Source organism: Lycorma delicatula, chromosome 3, assembly GCF_047948215.1.
Source record: "Lycorma delicatula isolate Av1 chromosome 3, ASM4794821v1, whole genome shotgun sequence".
Classification (NCBI taxonomy): domain Eukaryota; kingdom Metazoa; phylum Arthropoda; class Insecta; order Hemiptera; family Fulgoridae; genus Lycorma; species Lycorma delicatula.
This window is the reverse complement of record NC_134457.1, coordinates 72,008,010-72,027,997: the sequence shown is the minus strand read 5'-3', so window position 1 is coordinate 72,027,997 and position 19,988 is coordinate 72,008,010. Positions and strand designations below refer to the sequence as shown.

Sequence of the window (19,988 nt, the reverse complement as noted above, 5' to 3'; positions counted from 1 at the left end):
AATGACATCATTTCCTCTTAATTTGCTAAGCTGCATTAGAAACAATATCCTGATTGGGTGGTTAGAAGGTTTGTAAGACTTTGTTCTATTTCCTCTCTTCTTTTGGGGGAAGCAATGTGTTACATCAGATTTAGTCCTTAAAAAATTAAATAAGTTTGCCTGAAACTCATCGGTGATATGCAATATCTTACATTTTTTATGCAACAAAATCGATTTTCATTAAACACTCCAATATTTTTCTAATGGTATCAAGATACTGATTTACAATTTAAAAACATCCATTTTCACAACAGAATTATAGATAATCACCAATAGGAACTGAGGCACGACTTTCTTCATAGTCCAGAAAGCAAAAAAAAAACAAAACTCCAACCTATTTCAACATATAAAGCAATTCGATGATGTAATTGCGGTATGGCAAAAATTCAGAATGATGATCAGTTTGTATGTTTCATTGTTTTTTAATCTTTTGATCTTATATTTTTAACTGAGCCAAAATGCTTTTGCAAAATGTTCTTTAAATGCTTTCATTTGGTAAAAAGTTTTTAAAAACAGACTTCTGCACACCTTTTTAAAGATAAAAGTTCAGTTACTTTATAACTAATCTTAAAGTGTTCTATAGTCGATATTTGAAAACTTCAGCCTCTAAAGAAGAGCATGTTACTCTTAACACACAGCTAACAAAAATATATGTTAAGAAAAACTAAATGATAGTGTTAGTTAAATGAGTTCTGTGATTTTTTAAGAGTTGTGAAAGTTATTGTTATATTTTATGTATTTTTTGGTTTTGGACATAACATACAATTAAACTAGAAGAGATTGAGGTATTATAAAATTACTTTCTCTTAGTTTATTTAGTAAAAGCATGAGATATGAGACAGAGAGGTAGGAATATTCTTGACATTTGGCTAAAACTACTACTTAGATATATACATTTTAAAAGTTAAAATATCAATTTTAATATTATAAAAGAATTGATATTTGAAAGTTAAATATCAATTTGATACTCGAAGAACAAAATAGGAAAACTGAAGAGCAAGCCATACACAAAGAGGGTCTTAACAGAACTGTTAAACAATAACAGGCAATATTGAAAACTGTCCAGTGACAAAATAATTAAATTTTTTATGGTGTTAGTTGACTAGAACAGGAGAATTTTGAGAATCTACAGGATAAAATGAGATATATTTAACAATATTATGTTGGTACAAGTGTGTACAACAGACCTCAATTATGTGAGACGGCTTAGCTCAGTGGTGGGGGGAGGTGAGTCCAATGCTAATTTCCTTTGTTTCAAGGATTAATAAGACCAAGATTTTGCGGCATAGTTTCTAATTGAAAGGGAGCAGAATCTACATGAATGAGGACTATGACTTGGAAACACAGAAAAAAGAAAGGCTTTGTTAGCAATTACGAAAACTCTGTGCTCCACTGGTCAGGATTCAAAGTTGCATCGAGATGGATTGTTGTTAATGGCAACTTTCGACGATACAACAAATTGATTTGGGAATTTATGGATGAAAGAGAGGATATGGATGGTCAGGAAGGTGAAAAAGTTAAACAAATAGATAAAAGCTCAAAAGAAGTAGTGTTGGCTGTAATTTCATCCAAGAACTGGTTCAGCATCATCATCAAAGTCAAAGGATAATTAATAATGGGGAGTTCGAGTTACATGAACTTTAATATTGCAGAATACAGTATATATGGATTAAAAAGTAAAATGAATAATTTAGAGTTTATAATGTTTCTACGAAATTATGAAGTTTTAGTTCTGTTTGAAACTTGTATCTTGGATGAGAGAATTTGTTAATGTTTAAAAATAGATTAGATAATTTTAATGTTTTGTGTATTCCTGTAATTAAAACATCCAACTTTGATACAGCAAGTGACGGCTGTATGATTGGAATTAAAAAGGATAAAAAATATGGAAATAATTTAAAGTTTGTTAAACTGGGTAATTATGATGTTATAAAAATAGCTTTCTCCTCCTATAGTGTGCATATACCTGCCTATTTAAATTGTAATACATGGGGCCCAGACTTTGAAAAGCTATTCAATCTCTTGTTGGAGTGTAAAAATGAACAGTTTCTACTACTTGGGGGTCTTAGTCTATTACGTAGTGGCAATAATTGATTGTGATTGGACCAAGTAATTATGGAATACATGTTAGTGAATTTTGAGACTGAACCAGTCTAGAAATTCCAAAGACGAGATTTTAAATGGTAATGGTAAGCAACTGATAAAAATGTTTGAGGACGTCAGTTTAATAGTTTTAAATGGTTGTTTCAGAGGAGATACTGGTGGGGAAATGACATTTATTGGATCGCAAGGTGATTCAATAATTAATCTCGCAGTGGTGGATGTTGAACTATTGTTGATAATAAATAACTTTCATGTTTTGGAGGAATATTTCTCAGATCATTTACCAATAACTGTAAATGTTGATCATCAATAATGATCCTGGATATAACATACGACTAATTCATCCAAAATTGAAGTGGAGAACGGAAAACGAAAAAGTATTCCAAAACAAAGTAAAACAACAGATTAGAGAAAGTATTTGGTTTAGATATCCAGACCATGATTCTTAAAAGATATATTAATAAATAATGGAGATAGTCAAAAAGGTACAAATGTGATAAATTTTAAACAGGAATGGTTTGATATCGAGTGCCACAAATCACAGAAAAGACTAGACTTCTGCAAATGCATAAAAGCACTAATTCAGAACATTTTAAGCATGAATATCTAGAATTTAATAAAATTCTCCAAGAACTGTGTGAAAAAAAGAGAAAAAATATTGGGAGGACAGTATAGTTAAATTTAGTCAAGTGAAAGACTCTGGAGAGTTTTGGAAGTTGGTCTACTGTCTTAAACAGAAAATATTTTGCTCTGCGAATGATATTACAGGTTTGGAGTGGGTGTAGTATTTTAGTAAGTCTCTGAATCCAAATAATGTTTCTTGTAGAATTATTTTTCTGAGCTTTTATTCTCTGATGAAACCTTGGATGTTCCCTCTCAATTAACAGATGTGCATATTATAATCAAAAGAAGTAAAAATAATAAAGCGCTGGGAAAAGATTGAAGATCTTATGAGTTATTCAAAAATGTTCCCACTGTTTTACCGAATAAATTGTTGGATATCTATAATAAAATATATGAAACTGCTAAAATATATGAATGCTTTAAGATGTTAATAAATAATATTCCCATTATATAAAGATGAAGATCTAAGTAACGTAGAGAACAGAGGTATTTCTTTCGGAAATACTATTGGAAAGTTATTCTTTAATATGTTATTAGATTGGCTTAATCTCTGGGCAGAACAAGGAATATTGCAGGAATGCCAGGTCGGATTCAGAAGACATTAGAGTACAGTATATAATATTCATAATTTAGTTAGTATCATTAAAAATAAATGGCATCAGAAACGTAAACTGTATGCACTTTTTATTGACTTGTCTGCTGTAATTAACAGAGTAGATCAATCGCTTTTTTATTAACTGTTTGAACTAGGAATGTCATTTCAAATCGTTAAGTTTCTAAAGAGAATGTATAGTGGAACACAGGTGACAATATGGAGTTCTAATGGGTTAACGGAAAAATTTAAAACAATAACGGGTCTAAAACAAGGTTGTTCATTGAGCCCTTTTCTTTTTTTCTCTTTCTGTTAATGATCTAGAAATGGTTTTGGAAGAGGGAGTTTATAGCAGGCATTTTAATAAAGTGTTAGCTTATACTGATTATACTGTCATGCTAATGAAGATTTGATTTTGTTACAGAGGATAAGTGGATTGCTATTGTACCGTCAGAAGTGGAATTTACAGTTAAGTACTGGTAAATAAAAAATTATGGTTTTTTGGAAAGGGAGAAACAAAACATGAAAAGTGGTGGTAAGGAAAAGAACGAATAGAAGTTCTATACAGTTACAAATATTTGGGTATAACACTTTCATCAAAATTATCTCTAGAAATGCATTTTAAGGAAAAATCACAAGTGGTGAAATTGGCCTTGAATACATTTAGTAATCTGTTGTGCAACGATAATATTGCATTTGAGAAAAAATTGGTTATTTTTAATGCAGTGAGTGGATTGATAATTTGTTACATTGCCCAAAGTGGGGGTTTAGGATGTACAATAAGGTTGAGAATCTGCAGAGATTTTTTTATTAAAGACGGTGTTTTGTTTATCCCAAAATACTCCAGCTTGTAGTTGGTATCTAGAAACCAGACTGGAATCTATCTTTTTGCATACAATTAGAGTCCATTTAAAATATGTACAGCATTGTTTGAACCTGCCAGAAACAAAGTATCCAAATGTTTCAGTAAGGCATATTATAGAAAAAAAATATATTTTTACGATAAATGGAAAGAGCTTGTTCAAAAGTGTAACACACGGTATGTGTGTTACACAATTATGTTATACTCAATTATGTCTGCCCAGAATTTAAAGTGAATTCTATTGTACATTGTATTTAGTTAGTTTGTAGAATGAAGAGTAACAAACATTGCATTTGCATTAGTAATTTTGTCATGTTTCTGCTGAGTCACGTCCTTTGTATCAGTGCCGATTCACAACGTGGCTGTATCTATATACAACACAATAATCATTATTCATATGTCACTGTGTAATATATTTATTTAAATTTAAAATATATGTGATATTTTTGTAAGATATAATAGCATATGGTTACTGAATAGTAACGTTATGTAGTTTTTTTATATGCATCAGTTTTTAAAGGAGATGCTTATGTATCGACTGGCTGAACACTTGTACGTGCAGTTTGTTTACTTCAACTCTATAAACTAAGTGAATTTGGTATAGAAATGATTAAGAATAAAGTGAAATCAGACTACATAGGTATTCTGAACATCAGTCACAGTCGTATAATTTACAAAGAACTAGATTTGGCACTTAATTACATATACAGTAATGAAAATTTTTATTTAATTATATGGTTTTTTAAAACAAGAGCCGAATTGATTTATCTGAACAAGTACTCATTTTCGACTAACTCTCGGCTTTGTTCTGTGTGATATGCAAAGAGAGAAAGACATTGTGCATTTTGTCTTATTCTGCAGGAGATCAGGCTACAGTTTTTTAACAAGGAATTTTTGGAAATGGAGATCTGCAGCAGTATCTTACTGGAAGTGGTTGGGCAATATTAAGGAAGTAATATAAAATGGCTTGCAAAAATAGATTTTCTTTGATTCAGGAATTTAATTTTTTTTTTAGTTCTGCAATTCCTCTGACGGTCGTAGAACAAATAGTATTGTCTTTTGTCAAATATTTTAAGTTTGTAAATATTATTTCAATAAAGGCTGCTATTATTATTATTAGATGTATGTTAAGTTTTTATATTTTAACCTTTAAAAAATATAATAAAATAGATTTTAAACCTTTCTGAATATCATAATTCAAGCTTTCATAAAAAATAAACTTTGTTCATTAAAATTTATTCATGTAAAAAGAGAGTTAATTAATTTTTTTTTTGCTATACACAACTTTATAACTTTTGTTATAAATTCTTTTATTTGGACAAAAAGCAGATATACTTATCGACTTAAAATTTAAAGATTTGTTAATGTAAACAGAGTTTACATTAACTTTAATTTTTTTGTTCGATGAGTTATTTTGTTAGATAATTGTGAAAGTGACAATATTAAATCAATTTATACATTATTACAGTAGTTCTATTGTAAACAGGAAAGATATTTGCACGAATGGAAGTTTTTTTTTTTTTGTTTTTGGGAGGGTGAAAAACATTTTCACATTATCATCGGCTGGAAAATAAAAAAACTTAAAGTGTAAAAAAAGCAAAAATATAGAATTAACAAACACAAAAATCAAAACAAATAAAAAAATACTTAAACTAATATATTTTTATAACAAAATAAAAAAAGGAAAAACTTACAACTCCTCTCACAGCTAACTAAAGAATTTCTTATAACTATTACCACAAATAAAATTCTTAAAAATAACTAATATTAAAAGTATATATATATAAATAACATAAAATATAAATAGTTGCAAAAAAATAACATTAAATACTATGTAAAATACTAATACATCAAAGAAATAAAATTACCCGGTTTAAAACTTCTTTGTCATTGTCTAGAATTCGATGAATGTTACTGGGCAATTTAAATTTGCGACAAAAGGCCGAATAACGCATGCAATCCACAAGGATGTGGCGAACAGTCAAGCGGCAGTCGCATCGTATACACACTGGTGTGTTCACTGCTGGCATCAGATACCTGTGAGTAGCTCTTGTATGTCCTATCTGCAATTGGCAGAGGACCACTTCCTCATGGCAAATTTTCCTGTATGAGGAATCCCATGGCAACACAGAACCTTTAATGTACAAGAGTTTGTTACCCACGGTAGCCATCAAGTCATCCTGCCACTTTGCGCAATGAGTGAGTTTTACATAGCTAATAAAGTCGGATGCAGTAACACAAGTAGTGAAGGATGGTTGATTACATGCGTCCTTAGCAGCATAATCTGCATGTTCATTACCCAGAATCCCCACATGACTAGGGATCCAGCAGAAACTCACTTGTATGTTGCAATGGTTTAACTCAGCGACTGCATTGTAAACTTCAGTGACACTAGGAATAAAAATTTTCTAAGGCCTGAGCACTACACGAGTCACTACAAATAAGGATGTGACAGTACATAGGATTAAAGATATTCAAAGCCTTATTTTATAGGATGTAATTCAGCAGTACTTACTCCGGGACAGTTATCATCATCGGACAAAGCTGATTGAGGCCTTACATGTGTTGGTGGTTTTATCAGCAGGACCACCAACCATCATAGAATTTGTTTGTGAACTTGAAATTTAGTGTGTGTGTAGTGTTCTGCAGCTCTGGGTGGACATATATGGAAGTGTATGAACCTTAAACTTATCTAGTCTTATCTGGTTGTTAATACAATACTAGTTGTAAAGGTGTTAATATTATAGGTCATTATAATGTTTATTCAATTGGACTGTATTCTGATTTTTAAGATGCAACTACCTTTACATAAATCCTGTCCTTATTTAAAATTCTATTTTGTATGTAATTTATTGATTATTATTATTATTATTACTATTGTTGTGGTTGTTATTCACTATTATTATTACTGTTGTTGTTATTTGTTTGTTTTTGCCATTATTATTATTGATTTGCTTATTTTCTATATTCTTAAACTAATACATTGTATTTATATAAATATTTGTATTTGTTAGTCTCTTAATATCCTAATTGAGTTGCGAACACGTGACAATATATTTGGCATATTACACTATTGCAAGCTTTCAAACTTATGGAAAATAGAAATAGCATTTTTCTGTTGGTTAATTATTACACTGTTAATAATTAACAGTGTTACACACTAAGGCAATGTTCATCTTTTGAGATAATTATGCATCTACTCTTAAAGAGTAGAAAATCCATTCATTACTGGTTCTGTATAAGACAATAAACTTTCTAATTTCATAACAAAGTCGGATGAGATCCTACTTTTCTTATTTCCCTCAAAATAGTCTGCATCTGCATCTTTAGATTAAAATTTTTATTTAGGTTCATGAATTATGAATTTTAGAAGTCAGGCAGAGAGTTTCATTTAAAAAATAAAAGTAATGAAATAGTAAAAAAGGGAGGTAATAGGAATTGACTAATAACAAACATGTGGATAACTATTAATTATAATTATTAATACTGGTAATTAACTATTAACACAGGGGTTGCTGAAACAACTAAGTTATCATGCAGAAAAGAAATAAGCTAACATCAAATATAGATTACAAATTCAAATACTTTTTTTAAAATATTTATGAGTTATTTTAATTATTAAAAAAAATAAATTACATATACACACACACAAAAGTAAAACACAGATTGTCTACATAAACCAAGTAATTTTTTGTTTAAAAAAAATCTTCCGCTTATTATAAAGTTACCTAAAAAAAAAAAAGATTCATAGAAATCACTTCATTTTTTAAAGCTGGTTTAAAATACAGTAATACTATAAAAACAAAAAACTAACAGTACCTTTGCACCAGTAGCCATTCTGTGACCTTGTTTATCATATTTAATAGTAGTTATTGCTGTTTTATGACCAGAAAATATGCTAATATTGTCACCACTTTCAAGATCAAAAGTTTTCAGAGTACCATCAGTATAGCCAACAGCAATTGATTCCCTATATTGATTAACAGCAACATAGGTAACTTCATGCTTTTCCCCTGGAAGTACCAAAGCCTAAAAATTAAAAACAAAATAAAGAATCAAAGATCAATTCTAAAAAATAGTATACTCACACAATAATTAAAACTAAACATGAATTTAATGAAAAAAAAAAAAATTAAGAACACTGGTAGCTGTTAGTTTCATGTCCTCCTTATTAATGATAAACAAACTATGTAAGTCTTTTCTTCTTACGTATGTAATGTATATAAATATATTAATCTAGTTGAGTTCAGCAGCTGTTTTATAATAGATATTTTGTCTTTATAATACTATTGTTAATTAATTCAGTTCATTTAAAGATGCATTAATAATTCAGTTCAGTCATTCAATTCAGTAAAATATGTATTAATAAAATTCAATTCAGTTAAAGATGTAACTTAAATGTGAATCTAAATAAAATACAGTAATATAATAATTCTTAAAATATAAATATTGTACATATACATCATAATTAACATCAAGAATGTAAAATAAGTTATGAACTACATATAATAAAAATATAAATTGATCACATTAACAAGGTATTTATTGAAAGACATCCATATACATGATCCAGTGGCATAAGTTATGAATACTGGAAGGTGCATTTAGGCACAGTTATTCGAACAATGGCATCCTGTTCCACATTGTGGAACAGCCATCATCTAGAATAATATTTAGTTGAATTCATGTGGTGGCAACAATTACATGATAAAGACATGTTCAATCATATTTTGGCCTGAGGCTAAAATCTGATTCAGGCCACACAGCACACCAGTGATTACTATATATCTTAAGTATATCATATTAAACTAATACAATATTGTTGACTGATAAATATTTAAATCGAAAAAAAGACGCTGTTCCTTCTTAACAAACACGTACCAAAAATTATTAAGAAAATGAGTAAAAATAAAAATTTATCACTAAGTAAACTAATGTAGTAAACCAAAAAATTACACCAGTTACCTGGTGACCAAAAAGGTTAATGCCCTGCATAAAATGGTACTATCCACACTATTAAAATGTGAATAAATATATATGATAAAATGCAGTAAAAAAGATCAGTAAAAAAATGCGTCAACTAGAAATGATGGTTGTATAATCAATACGAGCCAATTTTTTTTACTAAAATAACAAAAAGAAGAAAATAGCAAAAATTTGGGTTAGAAACAACTGACTTACTTTAAAGTGCTATATATTCGACAAAAAAATCAATTTGGGAATTCTATAAAAAAAAACGTTTGAGGCAATTTTCTAAATAAATTAGAAAAAAAAAATTAATTTCCATTACCTCACCTTTTCACTTAGGCGAAGATCCCACACAATTACATCTTCACTACCACCAGTTGCAACATAACGCCCTTCAACACCTTTCAAAGTAAGAAAGGCAATGTTACATCCAGAACTGGCAATTATATTACATTTATTAGCTGGAGTATAACGTAAATATTGCTTGGTTAAACCCATTACAGACTCTTAAACTGTCATTTTCTGAAAAAAAATTCCTACTATGAGATTCATAAGGAAAAAATGTGTATTCTGTAAATATAAAGTGAAAAACATAAAACATACAATGTTATTATTCATGACTGACAACACAACTGTCCAAAACTATTTCTTTTTGTACACCATTTTGACAGACTATGATGAATCAAATTTAATTTGTGGATGACAATCATACTCAATAAACAAGGCTGCAAAAGTGATTGAAGAAGATTTCAGATAAATAAGAAATTTCTGTAAGGAAATTTAATTTGGTTCATTATTAAAAAAACTGACAACACAGTTGTAGGACTTTCCTGTCACCGCTTTGTTCTGATGCACGGTTTACACACAACTTAATTTAAAATATTTATCATTTTATTTAAATATAATATTTTTACGTTTATTTAATTCAGTGATTGTAACTAATGCACATACCATATTTCATTCAAGCAAGTGTAGCAGTACTAGCAGCCATTTTGAAGAAGCCACAGTGGTGATTCATACACTGTTGATTCAACAACTCTGGGAAGTATGATGTCATATTTATCAATCAATTCTCGAGCTCTGATTCCGGCTGACCTGGTATAGGTCTGACGCTGGATGTAAGCAGCTTGTAAAGGATTTCTTACATGGTGCGGTGATGATATGACATTGACCACATTTCTGTTTTTTAAATATTTTATGTGGTTATTCAGTTTGCATGCTGGTTTAAATATTTTTTTTTATTATAAGTTTATGTAATGTTTTTATGATATTATTAGTGTATAAATATTTTATGTATATTTTTCAATATTTTGTGTCTTATTATGTATTGGTTTTAAGGTTGTTATTTTGTTTTGATACACTGTTAATTAATGCAGTAAGCATCATATCTATTTTCAACCGCTATACATTTCACAATGTTTTATTTCATTAACTTTTCTTTGTTACTATGGGTGTATTTGATTACTCTATAATCATCGTAATTGTGTGAGTGTTAATTTTATGAGACCAAGGGTGATTTGATTTTTTTATAGATTGTTATATTATTAGATACAGGCTTTGACAATTTTACAAAAACTGCAACAGATAGCAGCACTCATATAATAAATAAATACGCAATGTTCATTATTTTAGTATTTTTAATATATAGTTTAACTAAACATTTCAATCATGACTGAGGATGCAATAACCACTACAGTATTTTCATGGTAAGATATGTCTTATTTCAATATTCTGTACTAGGTGGTTTATATTAATGGAATTTAAAATATAATTTAATAGTACAAAGCAATAATAAGAATCTTAAAATGATTAATAGGAAGGGATACTTCAAAAGTGCTATTAGCGCTAAAAGTCCAGTACATTAGTATTGTACTTTGCAATTTTGTAGATATAAGCAAAAATATTTATCTTAAATAATTTACAGTGTATAATGAAATTCCTACAGAAAAGCTAACAACACAGTTATAGGACTTTCCCATCACACGGCTAAAGCTGTGTTCCAGGGGTCCTACAATTGTGGATTGTTTCTGATGCACACCTTAGCACACATACTTACTCAACTTTATTTAAAATATTTATCATTTTATTTAAATATAATATTTTTTTAAAAATCTAATTCAATGATTCTAGGTAAAGTGCGTGCGCATACCTATTTAATCTACACGGGTGTGATGGTATTTGCGGTGACGGTTGGCACTAACCCAATCCCACTAATGTAATTTCACAACTTACAAAGAACAAATTTCGCTTGTATGGTCAGCAGACTGGTGTAGCCATGAGGCTTAATGCACCAGGTACCGACTAACCGAGTATCCCCGCCAAACAGTTACATTTTTACACTTTATATATTATTTATTTATTTAATTCTACCGCTCACATGTGACGTCAATACGTAGCAAACGACTACAGCAGCTGCACATCAGTGCTACAATTTTTTGCAAATATTATTTTTTAATTGTTAACAAATGGTGCCTAAGAAAAATAAGATCTTAATTAGCCGAAATCTCGAGGTACTGAGGGTGACCTTGCTCTACAGCCTCACCCCCATAATTTAGGCATAATGTATATGCCTAAATTGGATCGATTACAATCCTTTCCCTTCTAAAGCTATAACTCTACTATACTGCTAGACAGGAAAGTAAAAGTTGATAGTTTTAATTAAAAATGATAAAAGTAAGTAAAATTTGATTTATGGGATATGCAGTTTTTTAGAACTGTAACAAATTCTAAAAGACAAATAAGGTGAAGATTTTTACAATGATAAAATGAAAACTCAATGTGACATTACTCCATCATTTAATTTTCTTTCATAAATCTCCTCATTGAAACAAATCACACAAGAATAAAGTTTAACAAAGTAAAAATCTTATACATAAACAATAATGAAGAAAAACCACACAATTTTCTGTAAATTAAAATACAAGAAAACATTCTAAACAAATAAACAAACATAATTTAAATATTTTTATAATAATCATAAATAACATAGATTCTGTAAAACAAAATCCTCACACAGGAGCAACCAAAACACACAGTGCTTCTCACAGCAGCCTCTGAAGAAGCTTTATTTCAAGCTAAAGTTGACTAAGATGCAATAGTTTTTAAAAGTTTTATTTTAAAATAAAAGTATTCTGTAGTTGTAGTAGATTTAAATTCTGTTGAAAAAAATACAATTACTTAACAAAAACATAATACAGACCATACTTAATATATTTGAAGAAATAAAGACACTTGTGCACTTTAGGTGGTACCACAATTTAAAAATAAATTCTCTAAAAACAATTTGGTCGAAACAATAATAAAAAACATAATTATTCAAACGATAACCCAAAGTTTGCTGCTTATAATTATAGATATAGATTAACCAAACTTAACCTATGCTCACTAACCTCGACTAATTATTAACATTATTGTTAATTAGTCAAGGTTTGCGAGCATACGTTAAGTTTAGTTAAATTTATAAAATAAATAAATATCAATGGTCATAAAAATCATAATATAATGGTTATATTGGGTGATATTAACAGTAACCCAAAAATTCACAATTTATTGGTCGACAGGCTAATATGTAAGCCACTGCGGTACCACCTAAAGTGCACAAGTGCAATAAAATGAACTGAGGAATCTTATTTTATTATTACTAGTTCACTTTATTTCTTGATTCCTATTAATGTTTATTATCATATTTCTGTTTCCATAAAGCTAAATTTCTGGGTTTTACTAAATGAAAATTGATTTTGTTAGATAGTAAAATCAAACTTTCATTTAAAAACATATTGTTTTGCTTTTAAATGTTCTAATAAACAACTAAGCTTTTAGTAATTATTAAATATTTATAAAGCTTATGTATTTTCCAGTATAAAGTTTAATATCCTAAAAGTCAGAACTAATATTCAAAATACAAAAATGGGCAGCCAGACCTTTGTTTGGCACAATGAGCAAGAATCATGCAGAGATGTTTAGAAAATAGAAAATGTTAAATATTAATGTGTTAATATTTATGAATGTGCAATCTTTCTAAAAGAAATAATCAGGCTTATTAAAAAATAACAATATCACTTCTATGATACCAGATAACAGAACTGTTTCGTTGTAACTCAATGTACTAGTTCGGCTAATGAGAAAGGGTATTTGTAATGCTTCCATTGCAATTTTTAATTACCAAACTATTTACATGTATCCATCCACCCTTTCTGCTAATTTATTTAAAATACAATTAAAAGGTACCTATATAGACACAGTATTATTGACACCGTTACATTATTTGTCTTTACATCCTAAATAAATACTACTTTTGAAAAAACTATTAGAAAAAAAGGTTTACCTAACTTTATATCCCCATACACAAGCTTTGAGTTGAAATCAAGAAAAAACTTTCCAAAACTGAAATTCAATTAAGAATGTTAACTAACCTATAATTTTAAATTATTGAACTTGTGACGATATTAATGTCGTTTAACGAGTAATTGAACTGTCAACTATACAGATTGAATAAGATTACTTACCAAACAAATTGTATTCGCAAATATACCACACACACGTGCGTCTCTTGCGCATCAACGGATACCATTAGTATCGATAATTAATGAAAGAAAAGTACATCACGCAATTTGGTTCGACTATCGATAGCTATGTTAAAGTTTGTTATTGGAGGAAAATTCAAATTCTTCTTTTAACAAACAAATTACGTAACTTATATGCTATGTTTCTAGATAGATGTTATATGGTTGAACATCACTTTGAAAAATAATAGAATTATGTTCAATTACGTAATTCCTCTTGTTTAAGGCTAAAGCACAAAAATGTGGAATGAAGAAAACATTTTTTTCAGCTCAAGCACTTCTGTTAATCTTATTCTCTATGAACTATGCCAAATATTAGGTAACTCTTCTCTGTCTATCAGTAGTTTCCATCCATATATTTTGGTTACAGTTTCCTTTATTTTTTATAAATCTTTTCCACAACAAATCTTTATTTGCTACATTGAACATTCTTTTAATCTACTTTCTTACATGTTGATACAATTTTCTGTCATTTCACATTATTCAGGGGTTTTGATCAACTATTACCGTTCCATCAAAGTCTTGATTTTTAATTAACTTAAAGAAGAGGAGAATTTCATTCTGTGTTTAACTTAACAAATACTCTAATTCTTCTATTATGTAGAGTAAGATGATCTGGTGGAATTTCTTTTAGATAATTCCCAGAGAAATTGTAAAAGATTTTTCAAAATGAAATATTACGGCTATGTGGAGGATTTGAAGATATTTTGTTTGTTTGTTGCTAAATTGTCATTATTATTCAACTACAAGTGTATTTTTTCAAGGTCCGATCGGTCCTGAATAAAAACCTGCACAAATATCGGATGAACCTTTGTGCAGCGTTTCTAGTATGGCCTTCAATCACGCCGCATCACTTCGTTTTTCTGAACATGCAGCTAGCACATAAACATGCTACAACAATAGCATCTCCTGCCAAGTTTTAAGTGCATGCGGTAATTTGATTTCTTCAGGCTGAGGAGTGTAATGCAGCTGAAATTCATCAACAAATAAGTAATATGTACGGTGAAACTTCAATGAGTGACAGCAAAGTACAGGATCTTTAAAGCAGGATATACAGATGTTCATGATACAGGCGGTCAGGGAAGGAAGTGAGTGTCAAGTCATGATCTTGTTGAGCGAGTGGATGAGACAATTCGAGAAAATCGTCGGTTCACAATTTCTGTATTGAGTAATTTGTTTCCTGAAATTTCAAGGTCAGCTCTCTACAGCATTGTGAGTGAGAGACTTCAGTACCCCAAACTGTGTGCGAGATGGGTTCCCAAGATGCTGTCTGACCATCACAAAACAATGAGAATGGGTGCCTCCCTACCGTTTCTCCAGCGCTACCACAACGAAGATTTTTTGAACAAAATTGTCACAAGGGACGAGACACAGGTCCATTTCAAAATTGAAGAACAATCCAAACAGTGGATGCATTCTCATTCTCCCAGTAAACCAAAGAAGTTCAAGTGAACCTTCTCCAATAGAAAGTGTATGGCTACTGTGTTCTAGGAGCGGAATGTTGTTCTCTTGGTGAATTCATAGAACATGGCATGACCATCACTGCGTAACTTTTCAACATCTGCGAAGGGCAATTCAGAATAAGCGGAGAGGAATTTGTCATCAGGCATTGTCTTTCTCCATGACGATGCTCGGCCGCACACTGCAGCTGTAACAAAGAAGATCCTGCAGCGTTTTCGTTGGGAAGTGTTTGATCACCTACCATACAGCCTGGACTTGGCTCCATCCGATTTTCACCTCTTTGCTCACATGAAATGCTGGCTAGGAGGACAACATTTTGGCACAGACCAGCATAAAACACAGGCGGCTCTGTTCTATGACAAGGGTATTGGAAAGTTGGTACCAAGCTACAACAAATGTCTAAATTGGAGTGGCGACTATGTAGAGAAATAGTGTAACTATGTAAGTACTTGTTACAAATAAAGAATTTTTTATTTTCATTTTGTGACCGATCGGACCTTGAAAAAAATAACCCTCGTATTTTCAACAAAACTGATTGGATAATTCGTGTTAATATGCCTTAAAGTAAATTAAAACAAAAGGATAATATTTTTACCTTGTATTAAATATGAATATACATGTATAAACTTAATACAAAAAATACATTCTTCCATTTCATAGAGTCATGGCTTATGCAGGGTTCCCACTGAATTTTAAGATTAATTTTTCCTGACTCGATTAATGTTATGCTACTGCCATATACTCCGCAAAATAGATACATATAGTATTTTTTTGCAGCCTCCACCATCCCCACAGCTGTCTAACAGACCCTTTTTTTTTATTATTAAATTCATTTTTAATAATTTTTTTACAATATGCATTTAAAATTAGGTCATTTTTCAGTAAATTACATTGCAGAGTACAAATAAAAAACAACATTTAGTGTTTCTTGTGTGAACATCATGGTAACTAGAAGTAACATAAATAAAAAATAAAAACTAAAGCAATTTTTAAAAATAATTTGCTCACACCTAAAATTGCTAAAAATTTTTCACAAAAACTAGCCTACATTAGTTTACAACGTAAACAATATTTAATAACTTGGTTTACATAAAAATGCATAAAATTACATAAAAACACAGATTTCAATTTAACAAACAATATATCTACCATCACAACTTGAAGGAAAACTAAAATCAGTGACTAAAAGAAATACAGATAAGAAAACTTGAACAGAACACCTTATTTTATACAGAAAACAAACGTTAACATTTACTTGAAAAATATTTTGTCATTATAATTCTAGCATATTTGAAGAATTTCATCAAAGTATGGTGCAAGGCATTAATGACATAAGAGCATTTAGTAGTCCAAGTTGGAATTTTGATGCTTTTCAACTATCAGGAAACATAATTTTAAAAGTTGCACCAATATCTTCACATAAAGTTAAGGATAATTTATTTTGTACAATATTGAGAACCCACATAACTCCGCCTTAGAAACATCATCTTTATAACAAAAAGAAGTTATTGTGCTGTCATTTTGTGTAAATGAAGTTGAGGATCCAAATGTATCACGCTGCTGAAATGCTATTATACATTCATTTTATAAGTTACAGAAGATATCCAGGCAAAGAACACACAAGCCATTCTCACAACTGTTGATCAAAGTTTCAGCCTACTGAGTTTAGATACCACTGGGAGATAAAAATGTTTTCAGCGAAGGCTGAGAATTCCTTATCTTAATTATTTCATTATGGTGCTTTCTTTCCTTTATGTGCAAAGTCACTACCTTTCAGCTTGTATTGTCCAGTCCAAAATGTTTTTTACACACATAAAAAGGATTATGTACATCTCTACCTTTTCTTAACCAACTGAATTCTGGGTATCAGTTTATATCTAACCACTGGTCATTAAACAGTCTTTTTAGACTGTTGCCATTTAAAAGCAATTAATTACCTAAAATACATAAAGAATTTATGGTTTGAAAGAATTCCAAGAAAATCATTAACCTTTAAATTTTTTAATGGTTACTTGTTAAAATTTCACCAGTGAAAAAAATTAACTGCAATTTGGAATATTACTCCTTTAATATATAAAAAACTTATTGGGGAATGTAAGAACAGGACATGTTAGGTGGCTGCTTGATGCACGTAGTTGCAATGTGCTGGGTGATGGAGTCGCCATTTCTCAACGCCAGATAATATATCAAATATATTTTGGCATACTTAAAAAGTACTTTATTAATAACTAACATAATCTTAATTGGTGACAAAAATGCAATTCTCTGAAATTTTTCATGCCTGTGGGAACCATGTTATGTTAGGCCAGTCTTTTTATATTATTTCTCAATTTAAATAAGTAAAGAGAGCCTTTTATAAAAGTGAAGGTTCCTTAAATTTTGAACTAGTTGCAAACATTTTTCATATTTTCTTATGATTTATATAAAAACAGAGTATCCACTTACCAACAATTGTATTGACTATCCAAGCGCTTTTGGATTATTACTGCATCAACAGGGATTAATTATGAATTTTATAATTGTGCACATAAATTTTTATAAATGAGAATTAAAATGAAAATAAAATTTAAAATTATTATGTTCATAACAGTTGACTGTCAATAGTTAAAATAAGTCAACATTAAACGAAAAACATTTTGTTATCAAGATATTTACAACTGGTATGCAGTAAAAATTGAATCAGTTAGCCAACCTAATAATTATTGTACAACTTGCTTGAATAAAATATCATTTGTTCATTTATAAGTTTATTATTATTCATATATATATTCTCCAATATACTAGTTTTATGAATGTTATTAGTGTATTCCAATATTTCAAAAAATTCATCTGGAGTGTAATTACATCCATTCTCTATAATGTGTTTAGCAGAGAGATCTATCTTTATTATTTTTAGTTATGCAACTGATGTGTTCTAAATCTAATTGAGAATGAATGATTTGTCTTACCAATATATTTCAAATCACAATTTTCACATTTAAGACTATATACTCCTTGTTTTTCTAGATCATATTTATTGTAATATTTTATTGTTTTAAAATGATCCTTATTATTTACGTAATTTATTACGGCTGTTTTTAATTTAAATGTTTTATTAAACTAATTATAATTTATATTATATTCTATTTTAGCGTATTGTTCTATGGTATTATTATTTGTTAGTTTTATTTTGGTATATAATTTATCTATTAAGTTTGCATCGTAACTGTTATTTAATAAGAAATACTTATTTCTTATGTTTCAATTAAAACAAAAATAATTAACTTAGAAAAATGCAATTAGAAGTAAAAATACAGATTTTTTAATATTTATTTTTATGTTATTCTCTAATGAAAAGTTAATGGTTGTTTGTTTTGTTTACAAAAGGTTAATATTTTTTAAATTATCCTTCATTTTCTATTGAAATTAGTTTTTTAGTTAACTCCTATGCCTCTAAAAAATGTTGCTCAAATTTAAACACACCATTCTCTTATAATTTACTATCCCATTCTATTCAAAATTTTTTTTTTAACTTTTTCATTACTAAATTATGGCCAGAATCAAACTCCTGGATATGTCTATAAGTTTGGTTTTATTGTAACCATTATGAAGAGAGATTTTTAAGAGGGTATTTGGATTCTAGTTTATACTTTGTACTAAATTTTGTCCTGAAATCATGGAAAACAATGATAAAAATGTCTATTTATGTAATGGTGAATAAAACCATCTGTCAAAGTGTAATCAAATTTAGAGATACTGGTAATATGGATATAAAAGATTATTTATAATAATTTTAATTTGCTAAACAATTATTATCAGGTATGAAGAAATTAATATAATGAATAAAATACAAACAAATGATAAACTTTTTTTTGAAAATTCTAATTTCAAAGTAAATATAATTAACTCAAATATAAAAAACTCAAAAATAGAATTGTTTTTAGAAATAATCTATAAGTCTGTATGAAGTAGATTAAAATATTATTCGATTAATATAGAATGTAATCCACACATTCAGTTGAAGTGCTTGCATCTCAGCTGTTTCTCTGACTTTCAATCTAAGACTTATCAAAAAGGTATTTTTAATCATTTCTATGGTTGGTATAATTTTGGATGTCCACCAAAGCATTCATCTTTACAGCTCTTTTGACTATATTAAAACTTGGCAGTCTGTTAGAACAGTTTAAATGAGATTACACTCACTAACTTGTTTGTTATTTTAATAGCCATTTTCCCTTTTAAAGTATATAATTTTATAACTGCATAAACTTTTTTTTTTTTCAATTTACCAAATCATTGAGGACATCTTCAGTGAACTATCAAATAAACTAAGTAGCATACTGAAACTGTTAGTTAGGATTAGGTCATTTCAATGTGAAAGTAACTGACAATATTGTTATGAATAATATGAAAATAAAGTGTAGGAAGCAAGTTTATATAATGCAATCTAACTTCTCAAATCAATATCTGGTTTTATGACTTTTGATTTTTATGTAAATGCTATTAAAATAAACTGCTCAATTAATATTGCAGACGGAGTACTGATATGTTTTTTTATAAAGGAATAATCACTTAAATTATAAAAACTATCCTTAAATATTTGATTCTAATGATATTCACAAGATTAAATTTGTTAATCAGCAGTATGAAATGTGATAAAAAGTTTTATAATTATCTTAAAATATAAAAAAATATGGTTATTACTAATCAAATGTTATATTTAAAAAAGTGTTTAAAAATCATACAATTAATTTTCTTGTGTCATCTTTTTGGAGGTACTTCCACTTCCACAGAGGTT

At 29.1% G+C, this 19,988-nt stretch overlaps 1 protein-coding gene across 2 annotated transcripts in view; it reads right to left on the bottom strand.

Annotated features, from left to right (window-relative positions):
* Positions 1–13,779, bottom strand: part of LOC142321682 (WD repeat-containing protein 3) — a 61,683-nt gene extending 47,904 nt beyond the window's left edge. Inside the window, exons 1-3 of one of the 2 annotated variants that reach the window (XM_075359965.1) lie at positions 13,694–13,779; positions 9,516–9,710; positions 8,040–8,249 (exon numbers count right to left, since the gene is read on the bottom strand). In XM_075359965.1, coding sequence (XP_075216080.1) covers positions 8,040–8,249; positions 9,516–9,686 — 381 coding nt within the window. In that variant the 5' untranslated portion in view covers positions 9,687–9,710; positions 13,694–13,779. Of the gene's footprint in view, positions 1–8,039; positions 8,250–9,515; positions 9,711–13,512; positions 13,632–13,693 lie in introns of those variants that run through there. The other variant, XM_075359966.1, reaches the window with a different exon arrangement.
* Positions 13,780–19,988: the final 6,209 nt, after the last annotated feature.